This window comes from Schistocerca gregaria, chromosome 8 (assembly GCF_023897955.1).
Source record: "Schistocerca gregaria isolate iqSchGreg1 chromosome 8, iqSchGreg1.2, whole genome shotgun sequence".
Classification (NCBI taxonomy): Eukaryota; Metazoa; Arthropoda; class Insecta; order Orthoptera; family Acrididae; genus Schistocerca; species Schistocerca gregaria.
This window is the reverse complement of record NC_064927.1, coordinates 122,990,512-123,014,242: the sequence shown is the minus strand read 5'-3', so window position 1 is coordinate 123,014,242 and position 23,731 is coordinate 122,990,512. Positions and strand designations below refer to the sequence as shown.

The 23,731-nt window shown below is 42.6% G+C and overlaps 1 protein-coding gene across 1 annotated transcript in view; it reads right to left on the bottom strand.

The window, feature by feature from the left end:
* The window catches only part of LOC126284722 (fatty acid-binding protein-like), a 35,585-nt gene extending 13,452 nt beyond the window's left edge, over window positions 1-22,133 (bottom strand). Inside the window, exon 1 of the mRNA XM_049983857.1 lies at window positions 21,844-22,133. Within this exon, the coding sequence (XP_049839814.1) occupies window positions 21,844-21,922 (79 nt within the window). The 5' untranslated portion in view covers window positions 21,923-22,133. The remainder of the gene's footprint in view (window positions 1-21,843) is intronic.
* Window positions 22,134-23,731: the final 1,598 nt, after the last annotated feature.

Below are 23,731 nucleotides of genomic sequence, written 5' to 3'. Positions count from 1 at the left end.
CATTTCCATGCTATAGCTCCAATATTCATGAGCATCATATTACCCAAAATGAAAGATCCCATGTCCAGACATCAACGACATCAGCATTTAAAACTTCCATTGCAAACCGTGTGTTACTTTCTTACAACAGTATTCCGCATAATGTAAAAAGCATACTGATTGAAAAAAAATCACAACATCAAGAAGGAGTTGAGCGACATAAAGCGAAGGTGATAGGTGTGTTTTTATACCAGAAAGATGTTGTCTATTCAGATTTCGCTTGAGAGGACGAAAATCAGGTTTGTTTCGAATACACGCTATAATGGCGAGTATTAGCTACCTTTGTAGCTGGACATTAGTCACGAATGCCTTTAAGGCATTATCAGCATCTCGCCTGCCATGGTGGCCGAGCGGTTCTAGGCTCTCCGGAACCGTGCGAACGCTACGGTCGCAGGTTCGAATCCTGGCTTGGGCATGGATGTGTGTGATGTTCTTAAGTTAGTTGGGTTTAAGTAGTTCTAAGTTCTAGGCGACTGATGACTTCAGATGTTAAGTCCCGTAGTGCTCAGAGCCATTTGAACCAATCAACACCTCACTGAATTTGGCGAGGTCGTGTAATAGGGCTACGAAAAGCTGGATGCTCCTTCTGCGATACTGGAGAAAGACTTCCAGGAATGTAGCCAATGCACGTGACTGCTGGTATCGGTGGTTACGAGAAAGTACAGTCGCTAGAAGAAAAGGCTCCGAATGGCCACTTGGCACTGCTGTGAGGGAATACCAACGTGTTCAACGTGTGGCTTTGGCGCATTGTACTACATCTGCAGCAGCGATTTGAGCAGGAGTTGGCACCACAGTGAAACAAAGAACTGTTACATATCGGTTACTTCAAGCACACCTCCTAACCAGACGCCCTGTAGCGTGCATCCCACCGATCACAAACCATGGTCATGCGCGACAAGGGCGTGTTTATTTTAGAGCAGGGTGGAGGTCTGTGTTGTTTACCGATGTAAGATGGTTCTTCCTCGGATCCTGTGACGACCATGTGTTGGTTACAAGTAAACCAGTTGATGGCCTGCATGCTAGACACACGAGGTCTACACTTGGATCCATGGTCTAGGGTGCTATTTCGTATGCTAGCAGGGACATTCTTGTGGTTATCCCACGTACCCTGACTGCAGGTTGGTACGTAAATCTAAGGATTCGATATTTTGTGATGCCAATCATGGACTACATTCGAGGGGGTGTTTTCCAACAGGATAACTCTCGCCCATATTCCGCTGCTTTATTCTAAAGGGCTCTACAGAGCGTCGACATGTTGCCTGGTCTGTTCGATCATCATATCTGTCTCAAATCCATCATAAATAAGACATCATCGGACGACATCTCCAACCACTCTGACGGATGTACGCCGTCGCCGTTGAGGAGTGGAACAACCTGGATTAACAGTGCCCTGATGAACTTGTGGATAGTAGGCCACGACGAATATAGGCATGCATCAATGCAAGAGGAGTTGCTACTGGGTATTAGAGGTACCGGTGTATACAGCAATCTGGACCACCACCTCTAGAGGTCTCGCTGTATGGTGGTACAACATGCAATGTGTGGTTTTCATGAGGAATAAGAAGGGCAGAAATGATGTTTATTTCGGTCTCTATTCCAATTTTATGTACAGGTTCCGGAACAATCTGAACCGAGGTGATGCAAAACTTTTATTGATGTGTGTACATGTCTGTCTCTATTCATTAGCAGAATCTTTAGAACATGTGAATTATCAGACACTTTTAACAACAAAAATACTAAGTATCCTATCACAAGTAGTGGAAGCTCTCTTGTAAATAAAGCAAAAACTCATTTTTTTACCACAATAATACTGTTAAATTTTCTGTACTTCATGTAAGAGTATGTTGGTGATGGCACGCGTGGCCAACTGCTGTGGCCGAGCGGTTCTAGGCGCTTCAGTCCGGAACCGCGCTGCTGCTACGTTCACCTGTTCGAATTCTGCCTCGTGCACGGATGTGTGTGATGTCCTTAGGTTAGTTAGGTTTAGGTAGTTCTAAGTCTAGATGACTGATGACCTCAGATGTTAAATCCTATAGTGCTTGGAGCCATTTGATTTTTTTTTGGGGGGGGGGGGGGGGGGTGAGGTCGTGTGTGCGTTCACGCAAACGCGCACGCGTGCGCGCGCGCGTGTGTGTGTGTGTGTGTGTGTGTGTGTGTGTGTGTGTGTGTGTGTGTGGGTGGGTGGGTGTGAGCGCCGTCATACACAGTATCTGTAAATGAATCATGTATCCGACCATCTTGAAAATTTTAGTGAAGGAAAAAATATTAACTGAATTAGAGCAGAATCAGGTAGTGACGTCGAAAACAATCTGCTGATTTGTTGGTCCATATTTCCTGGAATGTTCACAAAATTTAATAAACTTGCTCCTGACAGAGAGCGCTCTTGTATGTACATAACGCTGAATATTGCAGAACGTACTTCAATTAAATTAATAAGAAAGTCCGAGAATGTTTCAGTAAAGGCGTAGGTGAAAACAAAAATGAATATAATTAGGTGACTCTCTATCTTTAGACCTCTATCCACTAAATGATGATTAATTGTGGCCATGTCTTGTTTTCTTACGATTTCCTGAAGGCTTCAATCGTAAATATTTCATAAATTGACATTTAATTATAACAGAACTGCCAAGAACGACGCGTTTTTTTTAAATAAATTGTCGGTGTGACGTTGCCTTGAAACGGTATAATTTCATAACACAGAAGTTATAGGCGTGAGCAAGTCTGTGCACGGGGAAAAGATCCGAATCTATCGTTTTGCTTACTTGTGAGTGTAGTGGGACAGCCCTGCCTCTTCAGCTCAGAGCTATTATGGTGAAAGAGTCAGGTATGTTTTGTTAGTGGTTTGCAGTTGGAAGCTTTCGGGATAAAAATTGAGATAATTTTTTGGGACTGTCGATGTGAGTGTTTAGCATGTAATTGACGGCTATCCGTCTGCAATAACGAAATCTGAAAGAATTACCAACACATCACATGTTGTATATAACTCACGATTTAAGTTTAGTTGTTAGTTTAACAAATCGACATAAATGCAGCTGATACCGGAAGTTCAGAAATCGCGCCACAGGGCGAGAGTCCCACGAACCAGCTGGGGCAAATGCCCGCATGCATATGTTTGCCCGAAAACGTTTGTCTTTTTCTTTTTCAGTTTTCATACTAAACAAACCGGGTGTTTCAAAATGAATATTGAGATTTTAATTCATTGTAGCATTTATTACATTGAACGTATCATTATAAATAATACATAAAATAAAGCTTACAGAGTACAGTTTATGTGCCAACTTTGCAAACAAAAAGACGGTGAAGATTTTGTGGACCCCGTTTTCTGGATCGTGTCGTCTTCAATAATGAATCAACATTTCACCGAAGTGGAAATGTGAATGCATGTAATGTGCGCATTTGGGGTCATCAGATTCCCACGAAATAGCAAAGCTGCGGTGAGACTCTTTTGAAGTGATTTATTTATTTGCCATAAGCCGGCGTAAGTTTATGGGCCTTTCTTTTTCTGTGAACCAACTGTATCTGGTGTTTCTTATCTTGACGCGTTAGAACTGTGGCTCTTCCCTCGACTGGAAGGAGCTAAATCACAGAACTTTATTTGGCAGCAAGCTGGTGCATAACCTGACTGGCATGGCTCGCGACTGGTTAAACGATTTTGCGCCCGACTGCCGGATTAGCGGCAACGTGCCGGATGACATACCTTGTTTCACATGGCCCCCTATTTCACCTGATGCCACGCGATTTTTACCCTTGGGGATTCAGAGTGGATCCCGGCTTATCCATTCGACTTCGGAAATAAGTATTGAAGCAGTTATTGCTATAATCACTCCAGACACGCTGATCAAGGGTTAGCAAGAACTGGCCTATCAACTCGTAGTGTGTCGTGTGACGATTGGTACTCACAATGGAAGCTTGTAAGAAAAACTGTATGAGTTTCTCTTCCGGTTGATGTATTATTTATAAATGCTAGATGAATGTAATAAATGCTACAAAGCCTTAAAACTCCGACATTCATTTTGAAACACACAATAGACCTTAAGTTGCAGCTCATCATTTCACATCGACTGTTTCGGTATCAATAAGACTACTTCAAATTCGTATTACAGAAACCGTTGTCTTCTGAAACGTTATATGAGGCTAAGAAGCTTACAGAAAATGGATCTCCCATTACAAATGGAACTAAAAGGCATGGTTGTCACGAATCCACATTACATAAAAGACTTAAAGCAATCTATGGAGAGGGATCATTGGTGCGTTTCTAGAGAGTATTTTCTGAGACAGAGTCTGTGTTCTATACCCTATGGCTTTTTGTCTAAACACCGCCGACATTTGGCATATCAGTCTGCCGAAGGTAATTGCGTGAACGAAATACTTAATAAAGAAATCCAGGTAGTAGGTGAACACTGGTCTCGTCTATTCATCGCTCATCGTCATTTAAGTTCGATGCAACCGGAGAAAATCAGTATCGGGAGGATAATGGAGTTCAACAAAGTTCAAATGGAACATTTTTCAGCAACCAGGTAACTTCGAAGTCTAATTATAATTTTCTCCCCCATCGGTCTATGATGAAGACGAAACAGCAATGAAGAATGTACGAGGAAAACTACAAAGAAAGTGTTGCAAGAAAAGGCCAAACAATAGTACAATGAATTTCCTTGTGTTAAAAGTTTTTAATTTGTGAGGTGTTAGTATCACGTTTTGATATGTAGTACGATCACGATGATGGAAACAATGATGATGATTATTGTGGTGATTTTGATGTAGTAAAACAATGTATAAGTTAATAATGACAGTACCACACAAATACTGTAAATCTCCTTTAATGTGTTATCATTATAAAAATTCCTTCTGTGTGGAATTTTGCCCCATAAGAGTAGGACGTTTACCCTACCGCTGGGGCAGATTTCTTCATTTGTAATGTTTTGTTAAATGTGATTTTAATAAGCTCATGTTCAGAAAAAACAGAACATCTCCAACGACTAGAGATGGGACGTTCAGATCGACAGCAGATGTACGTTAGTATGTTGTGCAGAAATGATTAGCACTTTAACCATCTCGGCCTGCGGTTTAAAGGTCAACATCGACGTCGCTGCGCAACACCACCTACCGGTAAAGTGTGCCTGCGGCTCTCGTTGTCGCTGTAAACCGAAAGTAATGGACCAGTGTGACTTGGCAGGTATGCAGGAAACCTCACAGACGTATACGCAAACCGCACCGCCATACTACGGAGTTTCAAAGAGAGTGCGTTTTTTGCAAGGGAGAATGTGATGCATTCATCTGGGAAACTGCTGCTCGTGTGGAAAGAAGTGTTTAGATAGTGCAACGAGTGTGTGCCAAATGTTTACCAGAAGGCCGTAGAACACAACGAGATGGGTCAGCTCGCACCATCCAGACCACCCCAGAGAAATCGCACCCCGTCCGAATGGCATTGCAGAAAAGATATGCGTCCTCCTCGGTTCTGGCGCCACAGTAGAATGTAAATGCCGTGTGACTAGGGCCTCCCGTCGGGTAAACCGTTCACCGGGTGCAAGTCTTTCGATTTGACGCCACTTCGGCGACTTGCGCGACGATGGGGATGAAATGATGATGATTAGGACAACACAACACCCAGTCCCTGAAAGGAGAAAATCTCTGACCCAGCCGGAAAACGAACCCGGGCCCTGAGGATTGACATTCTGTCGCGCTGACCACTCAGCTACCGGGGGCGGACGCCGCCGCAGTGTAACACATCATAGACTATCAGGGGTGGCGACGTACGCTTCTCCACCTACCATTGACGAATGTGCTGACACATGCAGAACGACAATAGTGTATGGAACAACGTCACTGTAGACAGGAATGGCATCAGATACTGTTTCAGGAAGAAACCAGGTTCTAATTTTTTTGAAAATGAAGATCGCATTTTGGTTTGCCGCAGGCGGGGGAATCGGCGTGACGGTGAAGAATTACAGGGTGCCCCATTTATCTTGACCACCCTAAATAACTGTCTCTTCAGATGTAAATTACAAAATGTTTCAAGAAAATGTTTTTTAGCCGTCAGAGGGACATCAATCAGCATGATTGCCTTCGTTGTAGCTTTATTTTTTTTACAAAAATATGAACAGTGGTATGACTTTTTTAAATATCACCCAGTATTTTTTACTCGGTAATTAATTTTCTCTCCTAAAGACCTATTCAAAAATGTATCACAGTGTACCATTCACTGAAACACATTATTAATTACCTGACACAACATTGACTTTGAGCCTTGGATCACGAACTCGTCCACTTGCAGGAGCTGTTCAGATAACAAATGAAAACCAAGTAAAAACATAGCGCAAAATTGACTTCACTCTACTGTACCATTGTCCAAGAGTAGACCATTCAAAGGTGCTGAAAGTGATGACCCTGGACAACGATACACTGGTACACTCGTTGAATGAAAGAATTATTTCTTGTTTCCAGTGTTGGCTGCTGAACGGAATTACAAGCAAGCACGTTAAGTTCCTGCATGTCCTCTGGAATTGTTGGCATGTCACGGTAGACAATGTCCTTAATGAATCCCCAAAGAAAAAAGTCCAGAGAATTTATATCGGGAGACCTAGCAGGCCAAGTAACTGTTCCTCCTCAACCAATCCATCTGACAGGATGCCTTCGGTTCAGAACACGACGTGCACGCAAGGCAATATGTGCTGGACATCCATCGTGCTCATATTACATAAGCATTCTGGTTCTTAGCGGCACTTCATCCAGAAGAGGAGTTCATCTCAGGAAGCTGGCATACGTTGTGCCGTTTAGACTACCAAGGGCCAATAATTGTAGTACCAAGCATCCCACACCAGACGTTAACTCTCCATTGACGCTGATGTTCCACCTGTCTAAGCCATCGTGAGTTGTCGCTGGTCCAATAATGCATCTTCCTTGTATATACCTGTCCTTTGTTTGAGAAGAAACAGTCATCGGTAAATAGAACATTGGAGAACAAGTTCAGGTTGCCGAGGATTTGCTGCTGTGCCCACTGACAGAAATGTACACGATTCTGGAAATCATTCCTATGCTATTCTTGATGTAGGTATACATGGTAAGGATGGAACCGGTGACGTGTAAGAATACTATGTACGCTGGTTTTAGGAATGCCAATTTTGTGTTCAAGCTGTCGTGTGCTCACATGTGGATTCATAGCAACAGAAGCCGGAACATTAATTTCGGTAGCTTAATCTGTGCGAGTGTTACGACGATTGTGTTGTCGTGGATTGAAACTTTCTGTTGCCTGAAGCGTCGCAACAAGAGGAAAAAACATCCGTCGGGAAGGTGGGTTCTTGTCAGGATATTGCTCTCTGTACAGTTCCGCTGCCTGCGTAGCATTTCGCCTACCTACAACAACAACAACAAAAATAAAAGAAACATTATGTCGATGCAGTTTGTAGGAAGGATAACCTTTACTGTACGCTTACTCTGCACAACAGTATTTAAAAGATTTAACTATTGTACTAAATGTACCAGTACATAAGAAAACAGTATTGCAATCCCTGTTCTAACTTCCAATCTCGATACATGAGTACCATTTCTACCTTATCTTCATTGCTGTACATTCTACTCACACAACTCTTCAACTATCGATGTTTGACGGAATGACGGGTGTGCATTCTACTTATGTTTACATTTGTCCTCTGTCAACGTCAGCTCGTTGATGTGTTCCATTATCCAGAATACTAGCACTAAGCGCTGGGAGCGTCAACGTCAATGTTGTGTTATGTAATTAATAATGTTGTGTTTCAGTGAATGGTACACTGTGATACATTTTTAATAGGTCTTTATGAAAGGAAATGAATTACCAAATAAAAAATGCAGGGTGCCGTTTAAAACAGTCACATCGCTGTTCATATCTTTGTAAAAAACAAAGCTACAACGAAGGCAATCATGGTGATTTATGCCCCCTGACGGTTAAAGAACATTTGCTTGAAACATTTTGTAATTTGTATCTGAACAGACAGTTATTTAGCGTGGTTAGGATAAATGGGACACCATGTATACTGTCAGCTGAAGATGCGTCTACAGAGCGCTGTGACCAGTGTGACGTACGTGAACGACATCCTACGACCTGTAGCCATATCCTTTTGCACAACACCTCAGACCCCATTTTTCAGCAAGATAATGCACGACCACATGTTGCTGCATGAACATGTGCGTTCTTGGTGTCACAGGTTATCAGCCTTTCGCCCTGGCCTGCCAGATCACCACACTGGTCGCCAACTGAATATGTGTGGGATATGGTGACACGACCCAATGTAACCACCACAGATGAACTTTGGAAGCAGGTAAATGCTGCACGGATGGCTATACCACAGGACGCCCTTCGCCCCTTACATGCGTTGATGCCATCACGCATGGAACAAGTCATCAGGGCCCATGACAGACCTTGTGCGTTCTAGGCAACAGAACGCATGCAGAACCAAGGTGACTGAAATGCTAATCACTTCTGCAGGACATACTAATACAGATGTCGTGTGAATACGAACGGCCTATCTCTACTCATTGAACGCGTTCTGTTTTTTGTGACTATTACTGTAAATCACTGAACCAATTTTGAACTTGTGGTGTCGCGTAAAATATGGTTCAAAGTCTACTGCGTACAATTTTCAGTGTCAAGTAACCAGAAAAGTAGAAGAGAAAAATAGAAAAGTGCTAAGTACAAAACTTTGTCCACACCTACCCTAAAACGAAAACAAATAAATACGAACGGTGTTTAAACATCAATATGACGTTTCCTGTAATTTTATTACAACAAATCATACCAATGACGGCCCGTTTTCGAAAGCTCCTCACTGCGCTGGTGTTTTGAAACAGCATATATTCATAGGATGTAAGCCCACCAAATAAAGGCTTCCAACACGGCGTCTGCTTGTGGCGTACAACGCGGTCTTACGTATTACTGGCTACGTTTGCCTCCACGAAAAAAATCTCATTTGCCTTATCCAGTCTTCCAGGCTACATAGTGCTGTGAAAAGCACAAATTCCACATTGCGATGCCACAAAACTCGACTACTTCCTCGTCCATCGACGCTTTTTCGTTCCGTGTGAAAGTGTTGTTAGAAGTACCGGGGCGTATTGTCCTTCAGAGTTTTGAGAGCAACTCCTAACATTTTACGGACTGTATTAAAAATTTGACGGTTCTGGGGACACTACGTCTGTTGTCAATCTGAGAGTTTAGCCGTGGCGGTACAGCCGCGCGTCTGATCCGCTGTTAAAGCAGTCGGGCATGCAACAACCGAGTGCACAGTGTTCCTCAATCTCCGTGGGAAAAGCTCTGTACGTGGGCGAACCATTTGTGAAATAGATTCTGGCGAGCCTTCTGTTGCTTTACTGAAAAGAAAATACGGGCACATACATCAATGGAAGCATTCAATTCATCCGTTGCTAGCCGGCTGGTGTGGCCGAGTGGTTCTGGGCGCTTCAGTCTGGAACCGCGCGACCGCTACGGTTGCAGGTTCGAATCCTGCCTCGGGCATGGATGTGTGTGATGTCCTTCGGTTTGTTAGGTTTAAGTAGTTCTTAGTTCTAGGGGACTGATGACCTCAGATGTTAAGTCCCATACTGCTCACAGCCATTTTGAACCATCCTTTGCTAACAGCTTGGGAAAAATACGAACCGTTTTTGGCTCTGAGCACTATGGGACTCAACTGCTGTGGTCATTAGTCCCCTAGACCTTAGAACTACTTAAACCTAACTAACCTAAGGACATCACACACATCCATGCCCGAGGCAGGATTTGAACCTGCGGCCGTAGCAGTCGCACGGTTCTGGACTGCGCGCCTAGAACCGCGAGACCACCGTGGCCGGCGAACCGTTTTTATATATGAATAAAGTAAAATGTCAAGCGATGTTTTCCGCTTCTCTAGAACATCCGTGTCGCCTTTTGATGAGTTATGTGCTTTATCGTGCCTATGTTGTGCCAAGAATGACAATACGATACCTACTCATAGTACTATATCACGGATGAAAGTCGAGCGATTTGTCGCAAAGTGTGCAACGGAGTGCTGAATTATACAGGCATAGTGGTCATCAGCTCCTCTGTCTGCGAGGAACAGCTTGTAACGGAGCGCCGTGTCCGCATAAATTAGGAGCTTCATAAATTAACTTAACAGTTGAAGACCTTAATACACACCTGGAAATGGAAAAAAGAACACATTGACACCGGTGTGTCAGACCCACCATACTTGCTCCAGACACTGCGAGAGGGCTGTACAAGCAATGGTCACACGCACGGCACAGCGAACACACCAGGAACCGCGGTGTTGGCCGTCAAATGGCGCTAGCTGCGCAGCATTTGTGCACCGCCGCCGTCAGTGTCAGCCAGTTTGCCGTGGCATACGGAGCTCCATCACAGTCTTTAACGCTGGTAGCATGCCGCGACAGCGTGGACGTGAACCGTATGTGCAGTTGACGGACTTTGAGCGAGGGGCGTATAGTGGGCATGCGGGAGGCCGGGTGGACGTACCGCCGAATTGCACAACAAGTGGGGCGTGAGGTCTCCACAGTACATCGATGTTGTCGCCAGTGGTCGGCGGAAGGTGCACGTGCCCGTCGATCTGGGACCGGACCGCAGCGACGCACGGATGCACGCCAAGACCGTAGGATCCTACGCAGTGCCGTAGGGGACCGCACCGCCACTTCCCAGCAAATTAGGGACACTGTTGCTCCTGGGGTATCGGCGAGGACCATTCGCAACCGTCTCCATGAAGCTGGGCTACGGTCCCACACACCGTTAGGCCGTCTTCCGCTCACGCCCCAACATCGTGTAGCCCGCCTCCAGTGGTGTCGCGACAGGCGTGAATGGAGGGACGAAAGGAGACATGTCGTCTTCAGCGATGAGAGTCGCTTCTGCCTTGGTGCCAATGATTGTCGTATGAGTGTTTGGCGCCGTGCAGGTCAGCGCCACAATCAGGACTGCATACGACCGAGGCACACAGGGCCAACACCCGGCATCATGGTGTGGGGAGCGATCTCCTACACTGGCCGTACACCTCTGGTGATCGTCGAGGGGACACTGGATAGTGCACGGTACATCCAAACCGTCATCCAACCCATCGTTCTACCATTCCTAGACCGGCAAGGGAATTTGCTGTTCCAACAGGACAATGCACGTCCGCATGTATCCCGTGCCACCCAACGTGCTCTAGAAGGTGTAAGTCAACTACCCTGGCCAGCAAGATCTCCGGATCTGTCCCCCATTGAGCATGTTTGGGAGTGGATGAAGCGTCGTCTCACGCGGTCTGCACGTCCAGCACGAACGCTGGTCCAACTGAGGCGCCAGGTGGAAATGGCATGGCAAGCCGTTCCACAGGACTACATCCAGCATCTCTACGATCGTCTCCATGGGAGAATAGCAGCCTGCATTGCTGCGAAAGGTGAATATACACTGTACTAGTGCCGACATTGTGCATGCTCTGTTGCCTGTGTCTATGTGCCTGTGGTTCTGTCAGTGTGATCATGTGATGTATCTGACCCCAGGAATGTGTCAATAAAGTTTCCCCTTCCTGGGACAATGAATTCACGATGTTCTTATTTCAATTTCCAGGAGTGTAGTTTTAAAACTATAACAGATATTCAAAAACAGTTTTCAACATGTCATAACATAACTCTTAAGGTCCTTTTATCTCCCAAGTGGCGCAGTATGACGCAAAACTTAACATGATAAAATGCACACGCCACAGGCAACGCCCGATACCCAAGTGCAACGCAACTTTCGAACACGGTATGGAAGGCAACTACCGTCCCGACCAACTAACGATGCTTGGCATACGTCATTTATGGAAACAGATAGTGTTGTCCAAAAAAACGGGAGGTCGCCCATCTGTTTCAGAGGCCAACGTCGACAAAATACGGCATATGTTTGCCAGGAGCCCTAAAAAATCGGTGCGTACAGCGGCCAGTGAGTTGGAAAGGAGACGGCCAACAGTGCACAATGTCTTGCATAAGAGCTTACTGCTATGTATCTATGAGGTACAGCTGCTTTACGCATTAAAGCCTTCGGACAAACCTCGATGTGAACAGTTTGCAGTGGATATGCTAGGCAGTATTGACGCAAACAAAAACTTCTTAGAAGAGATTTGTTTCTCTGATGAGACAAGGTTTCATGTACCCAGCAAACTTTACCATCATAACGTTCGTATATGGGGTTCACAGCATCCTCATGTTGCATGTGAAGCAGAAAGAGACAGTCTCAACGCCAATACTTGGCGCAGACTGATGCACAGCTGTGAAATAATTTTTCGTGATGTTGCTGCTTTGTGTTACACTAAGAGCTGACTGGAATAATGAGGTTAGTTCGTGTTTAATAGGTTCCGCTTGATTTCGAGTGTGGCTTAATCCCGTGTTCAAGTAGTTGACCTGTGGAGACGAGTGTTACGGCGTTGTGAACACCTGCCACCTAAAAAGGCTTGATGTTCTGCTCACTCTCGGTCTCATTGTTCTGTAGCTGATTATTTGAATAAGTCTAACAAAGTGTAATCATTTGATTTCGGTTGGATTATGAGGCAGTGGACCTCGTAGTGTGGAAGGCTTGCTGTGAGACGCAATTATCTTGTCGGAGGGTCAGACGATTCCGGGAGTGGAATCGTGTTTCGAGAAGAGTGATATTTGGTCGTTATTCAGCGGCATCCGCTATGTTTGACTTCAAAATCTAGTGTCGTACAACTGTTCCACCTTCTGTGGCGGGTATTCCTTAGCGAAAGTAGTTATTGTAGTATCATTGCCACAGGTACTACCACAACGCCGCGCCAACGCAAGGTTGGCAGCCCGTCGTCTGCCGAGCACAGCGCACTCTAGCGGGCTGTGCAGCTCGACGGAACTGGAGTGTGCCTCGTTCACTTCGTAGCTAGATTTCAACCTAGGCAGACGCACTTTCATAATCGGCCCTCAGCCAGTTATGTTTGCAGCGATTCTCTGAGGAGGGCCCATCAGGTTTAGGCGCTGAGAATATGTTGTAATTAGTTAGTCGCAGCTACAGTCCTACAAACTACTGAAGATAAGCAATTTTCATTATACTATGTGTTTCTTGAATAATAATCCTCTCTAACAGTGTGCCGTACCGCATATTATTGCAACCTGGACCCCTTGAGCTCCTATCAACTCGGCCGCCTACTTATTTGCATTTAGTAACGAGCTGAAAACACCCACGCCTTTGTGCCTCTAAACAGTGAGGCACAATAGTTATACTAACCCTTGCCGAAGTTAGTAGCGATGTATCACTATATTTAGATATTTAATCTAAGTTATAGATTTACGGTAATTAACATTTTGGCTGCGGTCGCCATCAAGGTGTGTAGCCCGCAGCACAGGCTTGTTTTGATTATTTAACCGCAGGCAACTGCTAGCGGAAGCCGTACACAGGCAATCGTGTCACGACGTTAGGTAGTCCGTTATGACGACAAAGTGTCCTATTACACAAATCTTGGTGTGTGTGGCTGCGAGCGCTGGCTCGGTGGTTACAGTTTGTGCAGCTTTGTGAGGTCTAGGCTTAAGGGCGTTATTTCATAAGAGAGGTAGTTATTTAACTTGGCGAGGTCAGTCTGTTATTCTAAGCATTGTGGTTCTGTGTGGCTGTACTGCGCTGTTGCTGTGATGTGTAAATGGTGTTTTTCTGCTTAGGGGCGTTACTTACAAAATTAAATTACTATTCTGATATTTTCTGTGTTTTGTTTTTTTAGACCTAGTGGTCCTAAATTGATAGAATATCCTGTCTTATTGCCTTCTTGGAGGTTTCATTCATGACTGGTTAACTCAGGTATTTTAGAAATTAAAGCATCGTGCAATAAGTTTACCGATATCATAACCGAAAGATTAGGACTCACCCACTTGATCAAATCCAGTAGTGATGAGGGGCCCATTCGAAAAAAAGTCGTATAGGGTCCTCCCGCCCCCTCTCCCCTCCAGTCTTCTGCATGAGACATTAAAGTAGGCGATACAGAATCTGTTACAACAAGGAGTCACTAGACCATATATTTACTGTTAAGAAACCGCGGGGAAGATTTTGCCCTGTTGGTGAATAAGAAGGTAAATTTGCGTTAAGTACCATTGCCCATTCTCCTTTCTTGGTTTGTGCAGTTTAAGGGTACCAAGGTCTTCACCACCATAAACTTCAACCAGGCTTATAATCAAATACCCCTTGACGAATCATCTTAGGTTTTAGATTAGACTAGATTGTTTTCGTTCCATAGACCCAAAAATGAGATTCTCGTGAATGTGGAACAAGTTAGAAAGTGTAACATAAACATAAATCATTAGAATATAATACTCACTACCCTGATCACTTATAAGGAGGATGTGAAAATAGGTGAATACATTACAGTACAGTGGAACTGCTAATAATTACAGAATTAATACAGTTGGAACGAAACATAGTTATGCACTTTTAATGAATATATCAAACATGGAATACCTAATCTTGACTGTTATGACCAAGTGCTGTCAAAACTGAAATCTGACATTTTTACTTAAGCTGGTCTAACAGTCCCTGTTAAGATACTCACCTATAGAGTAGAAAGAGCTGCCTATCGGAAAATTTCAAACTCTATTTAAACTGTGCTTTATCTGAAACCAAGTTCTTAATGGTTGCTGGAAGTTTATAGAAAACGTGTGTTCCTGAATATTGGACCCGTTTTGAACCAAGGTAAGTGATTTTAGGTCTTTACGTAGATTGTTCTTACTCCTGGCATAGATAAAGTCTATGGAGCTAGCGGCTGTAAATAGATATACAGATATACAGTAGATATACAGATATCCAGTTTTTTTTCCATCGGTCTGACTGGTTTGATGCGGCCCTCCACGAATTCCTTTCCTGTGCTAACCTCTTCATCTCAGAGTAGCACTTGCAACCTACGTCCTCAATTATTTGATTGACGTATTCCAATCTGTCTTCCTCTACAGTTTTTGCCCTCTACAGCTCCCTCTAGTACCATGGAAGTCATTCTCTCGTGTCTTAGCAGATGTCCTATCATCCTGTCCCTTCTCCTTGTGTCTTCCACATATTCCTTTCCTCTCCGATTCTGCGTAGAACCTCCACATTTCTTACCTTATCAGTCCACCTAATTTTCAACATTCGTCTATAGCACCACATCTCAAATACTTCGATTCTCTTCTGTTCCGGTTTTCCCACAGTCCATGTTTCACTACCATACAATGCTGTACTCCAGACGTACATCCTCAGAAACTTCTTCCTCAAATTAAGGCCGGTATTTGATATTAGTAAACTTCTCTTGGCCAGAAATGCCTTTTCTGCCATAGCGAGTCTGCTTTTGATGTCCTCCTTGCTCCGTCCGTCATTGGTTGTTTTACTGCCTAGGTAGCAGATTTCCTTAACTTCATTAACTTCGTGTCCATCAATCCTATAAGTTTCTCGCTGTTCTCATTTCTACTACTTCTCATTACCTTCGTCTTTCTCCGATTTACTCTCAAACCATACTGTGTACTCATTAGCCTGTTCATTCCGTTCAGTAGATCATTTAATTCTTCTTCACTTTCACTCAGGATAGCAATGTCATCAGCGAATCGTATCATTGATATTTCACCTTGTATTTTAATTCCACACCTGAACCTTTCTTTTATTTCCATAATTGCTTCCTCGATATATAGATTGAAGAGTAGGGGCGAAAGGCTACAGCCTTGTCTTACACCCTTCTTAATACGAGCATTTCGTTCTTGATCGTCCACTCTTACTATTCCCTCTTGGTTGTTGTACATATTGTATATGACCAGCCTCTCCCTGTAGCTTACCCCTACTTTTTTCAGTATCTCGAACAGCTTGCACCATTTTATATTATCGAACGCTTTTTCCAGGTCGACAAATCCTATGAACGTGTCTTGATTTCTGTAGCCTTGCTTCCATTATTAGCCGTAAACTCAGAATTGCCTCTATCGTGCTTTTACTTTTCCTAAAGCCGAACTGATCGTCACCTAGCGCATTCTCAATTTTCTTTTCGATTTTTTGTATATTATTCTTGTAAGCAGCTTCGATGCGTGAGCTGTTAAGCTGATTGTGCGATAATTCTCGCACTTGTCAGGTCTTGCCCTCTTCGGAATTGTGTGGATGATGCTTTTCCGAAAGACAGATGGTATGTCGCCAGACTCATATATTCTACCCACCTACGTGAATAGTCGTTTTGTTGCCACTTCCCGTAATGATTTTAGAAATTCTGATGGAATGTTATTTATCCCTTCTGCCTTATTTGACCGTAAGTCCTCCAAAGCTCTTTTAAATTCCGATTCTAATACTGGATCCCCTATCTCTTTTGAATCGACTCCTGTTTCTTCTTCTATCACATCAGAGGCTTTCAATGTATTCTTTCCACCTATCTGCTCTCTCCTCTGCATTTAACAGTGGAATTCCCGTTGCACTCTTAATGTTACCACCGTTTCTTTTAATGTCACCAAAGGTTGTTTTGACTTTCCTGTATGTTGAGTCTGTCCTTCCGACAATCATATCTTTTTCGATGTCTGCACATTTTTCCTGCAGCCATTTCGTCTTAGCTTCCCTGCACTTCCTGTTTCATTCCTCAGCGACTTGTATTTCTGTATTCCTGATTTTCCCGGAACATGTTTGTACTTCCTCCTTTCATCAATCAACTGAAGTATTTCTTCTGTTACCCATGGTTTCTTCGCAGCTACCTTCTTTGTACCTATGTTTCCTTCCCAAGATCTGTGATGGCCCTTTTTAGAGATGTCCATTCATCTTCAACTGTACTGCCTACTGCGCTATTCCTTATTGCTGTATCTATAGAGTTAGACAACTTCAAACGTATCTCGTCATTCCTTAGAACTTCCGTATCCCACTTCTTTGCCTATTGATTCTTCCTGACTAATGTCTTGAACTTCAGCCTATTCTTCATCACTACTATATTGTGATCTGAGTCTATATCTGCTCCTGGGTACGCCTTACAATCCAGTATCTGATTTCGGAATCTCTGTCTGACCATGATGTAATCTAATTGAAATCTTCCCGTATCTCCCGGCCTTTTCCAACTATACCTCCTCCTCTTGTGATTCTTGAACAGGGTATTCGCTATTACTAGCTGAAACTTGTTACAGAACTCAATTAGTCTTTCTCCTCCTTCATTCCTTGTCCCAAGCCCATATTCTCCTGTAACCTTTTCTTCTACTCCTGCCCCTACAACTGCATTCCAGTCGTCCATGACTATTAGATTTTCGTCCCCCTTTACATACTGCATTACCCTTTCAATATACAATAGAACGCCTCTAATTCGACCTTGGATGGTCCGTCACTCCGGTTAGTCCGACCATGTTGAGGCTTGCGAGCCTGTGCAGACTTGTCACTGACTGGACGCCTGTCGGGCCATTGTTGTGGTCAATCGCTGTGCATATTGTTGTACTGTACGTTATTGTGCAGTTTCATCCTTTGTTGGGATTAAAAAACTTCGTTGTTTGCTTTATTCCGTGCTCTCTACCGTACTTATTACTGTAGATTCACTGTGTGTACAGTTGTCTGTTTTTCAACATGTGTAGATTCGAACGTAAACACGTAACTCTTTCACTAAATGAAAAATTAGCAGTGCTACAAAGACTGGACGAAGCAGATTTGCTCCAAAAAATTGCAAAGAAACTGAATGTAGATGTTACGACAGTTATGGATTGGATGACATTGACTCCTATACAGTTACGATTGTTGGTAAAAACACTCTGAAGAAACGCAAAACATTAAAAGAGCCTAAACTTGAACTGCTTGATAACGCATTGTGGATGTGGTTTTGTCAAGAAAGAAGGAAAGGAATTCCAACATCTGGGGAAGCCGAAAGTAAATTTGCTGCCAGTAAAGGCTGGATTGATCCTTGGAAAACTCGTCAAAAATGTCTCCCTGACTTTTTTTTTCAAGTAATTTGTTTTCGTTTTTACTGTAAAAACAAAGCATACAGTATAATCATTTCTTAGTTTATACATTCAGTAGTTTATTTCTTTGTAAAAAATTTCGTTTTATATACTGTGCTATAAACATTTTTAGTTTACAGTATATATCGTTTATACGCTATTTTGTACTGTACAGTACTGTAATTTGTTTGTCGTTTTTCCTTTTAAAACCAATACATATTATAATGTGTATAGACGTTCTTTAGTTAATATACTGTTTAACACTGTGTAAAAACATCTTTTTATGTTACTGTAGATAACTTTTAGTTCTTAAATCGTTTAATTTTTTGTACTAAATGCCTTTTTTATTTTTTGCAATAAATATTAGATTTTTCGGATAATCCGACCTTTTTCTCGTTCCGACCATGGTCCCGGTCCCGAAGGTGACGGACTAGAGGGGTTCTACTGTGTATTACTTGCAACAAATTTCATAAAGGAATAAATATACTGAGAAGCAGTGAATAGAACGCTGTGTTCCTTGAACAGGTTTCTACATGATGTTCTTGAAGTTACACGAAAATGAGTATTATTACACGCTTTTGCCCGCTAAAAAATTTTCCTTTGTTTGACGAGTTACCCCAGAATGTGATCTCGTATGACATAATTGAATGAAAGTAAGCAAAGTATGCAATTTTTTTTATATTCATATCTCCTACATCTGACATCATTCTAACTGCAAATACAGACTTCTTTAGGCTCATTTACTACGGAGTGGAATCAGAGTTTAATTGGGAATCTGACTGTTTGTGTATTGTATTTTCTGAGATGGGGATGGGGGGACCAAACCAGTATTTGTGTAAATGAGCGTAGGAAATGCCCTAAAATAGCACGCGGGATGTTGAGTGTACCAGGCCAGCGATCTTTAATCCGCCGAGCAGGTTTCATCCGGATCTGAATCCATCCCTGTCTCGCAAGCGATTGGCAGTGAGCGTTAAGCTACACGAGCAAATTGTTTTTTCGTTGTGATTATTACTGCGATGTCTGTGTTTTATTTATAAAAATCTTTCGCTAAAGTCGAACTTTACAAGTTAGCCGCATTGCTGAAAGAGTGGTACGGAAGACAAAGACCTCCAGATTACAATTAACCTACACTGGAATGAATATGCTGCTGTGAAAGTAGAAAATGATAAATGTTATATATTAAGCATCTGGTTCAGTCTTAGGTCCGCTATTGTTCTTCATATATGTAAACGATTTTCCGTCTAGTATATAACAAGCAGGACCAGTTCTTTTTGTTGACGCCAGTATTGTAATCAATCCAAGCATAAATACGCCTAAGGAAGAATGTCAAACAGTGTTCTTAAAACTATCACCGATCAGGTTTCTGCGAAAGGCCTCACTTTCAATTTTAAAAGGAAGCAACATATTCAGTTCTGCACATCTACGTAAGTACAACACATGGCGAGGAAAAACTAAATATGGTCGAAACTTCTAAATTCTTCGTGTGCTTTTTCCAGTTAAAGTTATTAGGCGAGGCTTTAAACTGGAAAAATCACACTTTGGAACTGCTAAAACAACTTAATTCAGCCACATTTCCACTTAGAATCATTGACAGTGTTGGAGACAGACAAATCAGTAAGCTGACATATTTTCCGCATCTTCATAGAATAATGCCATATTAAATTCTGGTCTGTGGTTGCTCATCTTTAATAAAGGAAGTATTCGTTGTTCGGAACGTACGGTAAGAATAATATGCGTGCTCCTCCACGATCATCTTTCAGACATCTGTATAAGGAGTTAGGCATTTTGACCACTGCTACATACTTGATTTATTCCTTCATGAGGTCTGTTGTAAATGATCCATTGCAGTTGAAAAGCAACAGTACTGTACATTATTACAACATGACAAGAAAGAATGAGATTCATTTCTCCACATCTAGGTTGTCTTTAGTACAAAAAAGAACGTACAAAGCTGCAACCCAATGATATAAAATGTCTGGCAGACAGCAAAGTGAAAGTTGAAACGAAGTGAAAAATATTCTCCTTGGCAACTCCTTTTGCTCCATAGAAGAATTTCTGTTATTGTAATGGTCATAATATGGCCATATTTACAAAATAATCTGTGCTGTGAACATAAAATGACTCGGTCGATATCATTACGATGTATTGTGCAACACATACATGGAACATGAAAATCACCAACAGCCCAGTGAGACAAGGCTTCATTTAGTGGCTGCTGATGATTGATATTTATTCGGAATGTATCTTCAAAGGAGCCCTTAAAAACATCGAAGAAGGAATCGTCTTCAGACGAGAGAAGCTGAATAATATACGCTGCGGTGTGGATACTGTAATATTTGCTAATAGCTTTAACATTCTTCAATATCTTGTATCCCGAATCAAAGAAAGAAGTGAGCGTTACGGCCTAGAAATAAACATAAGTAGAAATTAAGGGTTATTAGCAAGAAAGACATACCAGACTGTCATATAAACATTAACGGTAAACTTTTTGACCAAAGAAACAAACCCACATTTCCGGTAACTGACAACCAATGAGATACCAAGAAATTAGTCCTTATTGAAAAAGTCAGTAGACGTTGTTACGTATTTCCCATCCTTTTCTATGGAACTTGTAATGGTTCTTTATTTACGTGACCATTACGGCACTCCAACCCCAGTTCTCGATACCAGTAATATCGTACTTCTTTTCTGCGAAGTAACAGACATATTTTTGTGACAATATTCACATTTGGTTTTATTAATGTATAGTTACTCCGATGTATCGAGATATTACAGTGATATGGTTGTTGTGTGTATTCATTTCTGTGAGACTGTCATAATCTTTGACTTACTTGTAACCGTTTTGGCGTGAATGCAAACAGGGCAGTCTTTGTTTCACTTTGCAGAAGTTAAACTGTTATTTTGCTTTGTAAAAGAACAGTCAAGTCTTGTGTTTGGTTAAAGTGGAAATTAAATACGTGAAGATTGATGCAAAACTGTTTTCTTGATGATTTGACACTAAGGAAGTATATGTGAATTTACGAGAAGTTTAATAAAAATGTGGATCGTGAACACCAAGTCAAAAATTATTTCTACCATACCATTATTCTGATCTGGGATTGTTTGATCATTAAGAATTTCCTGAAAAACGCATTTGTTGGGTCTTCTTGCTAAAATACAGACCTGACCTTCTAGCAGTCGAAGTGGAATCACCGTAGAATCAACACGATGAGCCATAACAACTTCGACGAAATCTACGTGAGAATCCATTCAAGATAAGTGCCAAAATTAATGATTTTTTTACAGTGACTTCATTAATTCCATTCTGACGATACCATTCACAGGCAATAACTTTGTTGTTGCCCGATAAAGAGAACATATGGTGCGTGAGCAACATTATTAATCTGATTTCTAAACTACTTTGCAAATGGTGATATTGTTAGAAGCTGAGACCCAGACATTGACCGAGGCGACGGGCAAACAACCTCAGATGTGGCTTTCAGGAGAATGTTAAGAGTGCCATGAACAGATAACACAACAGTATTCTCCTTAAAATGTAGAAGAAAACGAAATACTCGACAGAACAAAATTCAGAAAACTGAACCATCTCGGCCATGTGATGAGGAAGCAAGCGTAAACTGCCGCAGAACGAAAGATTCCTGGTAGAAGAGAGCGAACAGTAGGAGGAACAACTTGGCTCGGAAACTTAAGCACATGGATTTCACACACGAGCAAGGAGATTTTTCGATCAAGTGAAAGTGATATAGCTGTAATGGTTATCAATATCCGCGACAGATAGACACAAGAAGAAGATTATTGTCATGCTTAGCGAAAAATCAATGGAGAATTAAAGATTGAGAAAAGTTAATTCATGATGTCGATGGAAAAAAAGTTCAATCCATGTGGCGACTCAGAGAAACAGCTACTACCGTCGTTTATCGTTACGTAACTTGTATTAAACTGACTCACCGAAAGCCTTCAGGAACTCCTCAAAATTTTCGCTCTTCTCGAGCTTGTACTGTCGTCCAAGGCACGCTTCGAGAGACATCGCTGAACTGGCTGGAGCGAAGAACACACGCACGCGCGACGCACTGCCACCTTCCTGCTTTTATACTGGGCCATCAAGTGGAGACAAGGCGAGCGCCCGAGCACGTGGCCGAGTACCTGGCGACGGACGGCGACAAGTACTCAGCTGGACGCCAAGTGCTCTCACAGCTGTCGACTCGCTATCAGTGCAGCCGACCGTATCGCCTGGATATTTGCTTGTGGCTTGAGGGATGAGGCATAGCCCTGGTGTTGGGCGTGGGCAGCGACCAATGTTGAAGTATGCTGGACCGTTGACCCTCTCCAAAGTGTTGATAGCTTATCTCGGCCTTCCAGAATGTGCCATTGACACACCGCTTCCTGCGCTTGCACGGCCCTTGTGGAGCATCGATCAACTGGTATTACCTTTAATTTTTTATTCCAAAACGTTTAGTACGAGGTGTTATTGACAAGATACTGTATCATTCGAAATAAGTTCAGATGTCCTTTTTCTTTGGGCAGTACCAACCTCTCCGGGCAAAAAATTTCAACCTACACCAGTGATTACAAGCCTTTCTCAGATCACTATCCTTGACTGCAATCAGCATTAGTTAGTACCCCTCCCACTCGCCCCGCTGCCGTCTCTTGCCCCCCCCCCCCCCCCCCACATCATCACCAGCTGTAGCCCCTAAATAAACTGTAGGTAGAATGAAATACTTTTATTTTTAAAATGATGATGGATGTGAAAGATGAACGATACTGTGTGTGTGTGTGTGTGTGTGTGTGTGTGTGTGTGTGTGTGTGTGTGTGCGTGTGCGTGCGTGCGTGCGAACGAGTATTAGAATGAATGATGAAGCAGTTTGCATTGCGTCGCAAATGCTAGCCATAGCACCTTCTCAGATAAGAAAGATAACTGTCCACCGTGAGGTAGACACTTGCTACATAACATACTTCTCTTGCATTACACCGCTCCGTTGCGGCTTTTGCTTGATCTCCACACTGCAGCCCCATTTAAAACCAAATAATCAGATGTGTACACTGTACTTGCTGTTTGTTCGCCTCCTTACTTCTGAACTGGCACAAACTGGACGACTTCAGGCTGTTAATGCTTTGTGTCTAGCCAATCTAATAATAATAATACTGCGTACAGCCTTATCTACTTACTGCTGTATCGTGCTGTCAATTAAATCGTTTCGAAGCGAGTAATGAAGCAATTTTTTAACGACTGCGGCTACCGTCAACAACTTGCAGAAGACATTTTGTTGAGATATTTAACATTTGTTACGTATATGTCTCACTTTTATCATCAGCAGTGTACGAGACAAAGCAGAACATAAACGTGTAATGGGTGGTCTATGTGAGGAACCTGTAACTTCCACCAGATTAATACTACTAATTGAGAAAAAGCAACGGCAGCTGTGGCCGCGCGGTTGTAGGCGCTTCAGTTCGGAACCGCGCCGCTGCAACGGTCCCAGGTTCGAATCCTGCCTCGGCCATCGATGTGAGTGATGTCCTAGGTTAGTTAAGTTTAAGTAGTTCTAAGTCTAGGGGACTGATGATCTCATATGGCAAGTCCCATAGTGCTTAGAGCCATTTGAATCATTTTTGAGCAAAAGTAATTGTTGGCAACCTATACAATCAATATTAGATTCTTACAAAATTGTGATAACAATAATGATCTTTAGAAAATAATTTAGTTTCGTGAGTGAAACAGAATCAAATCATTTAGTTTTACCCCTCACAATATTTCATTTTATGTTTCTGACGTATTTCCATACACTGAAGCGTTGTCATATGTTGCCTTGTGACTTATTTACGAATTAATATTAAATTA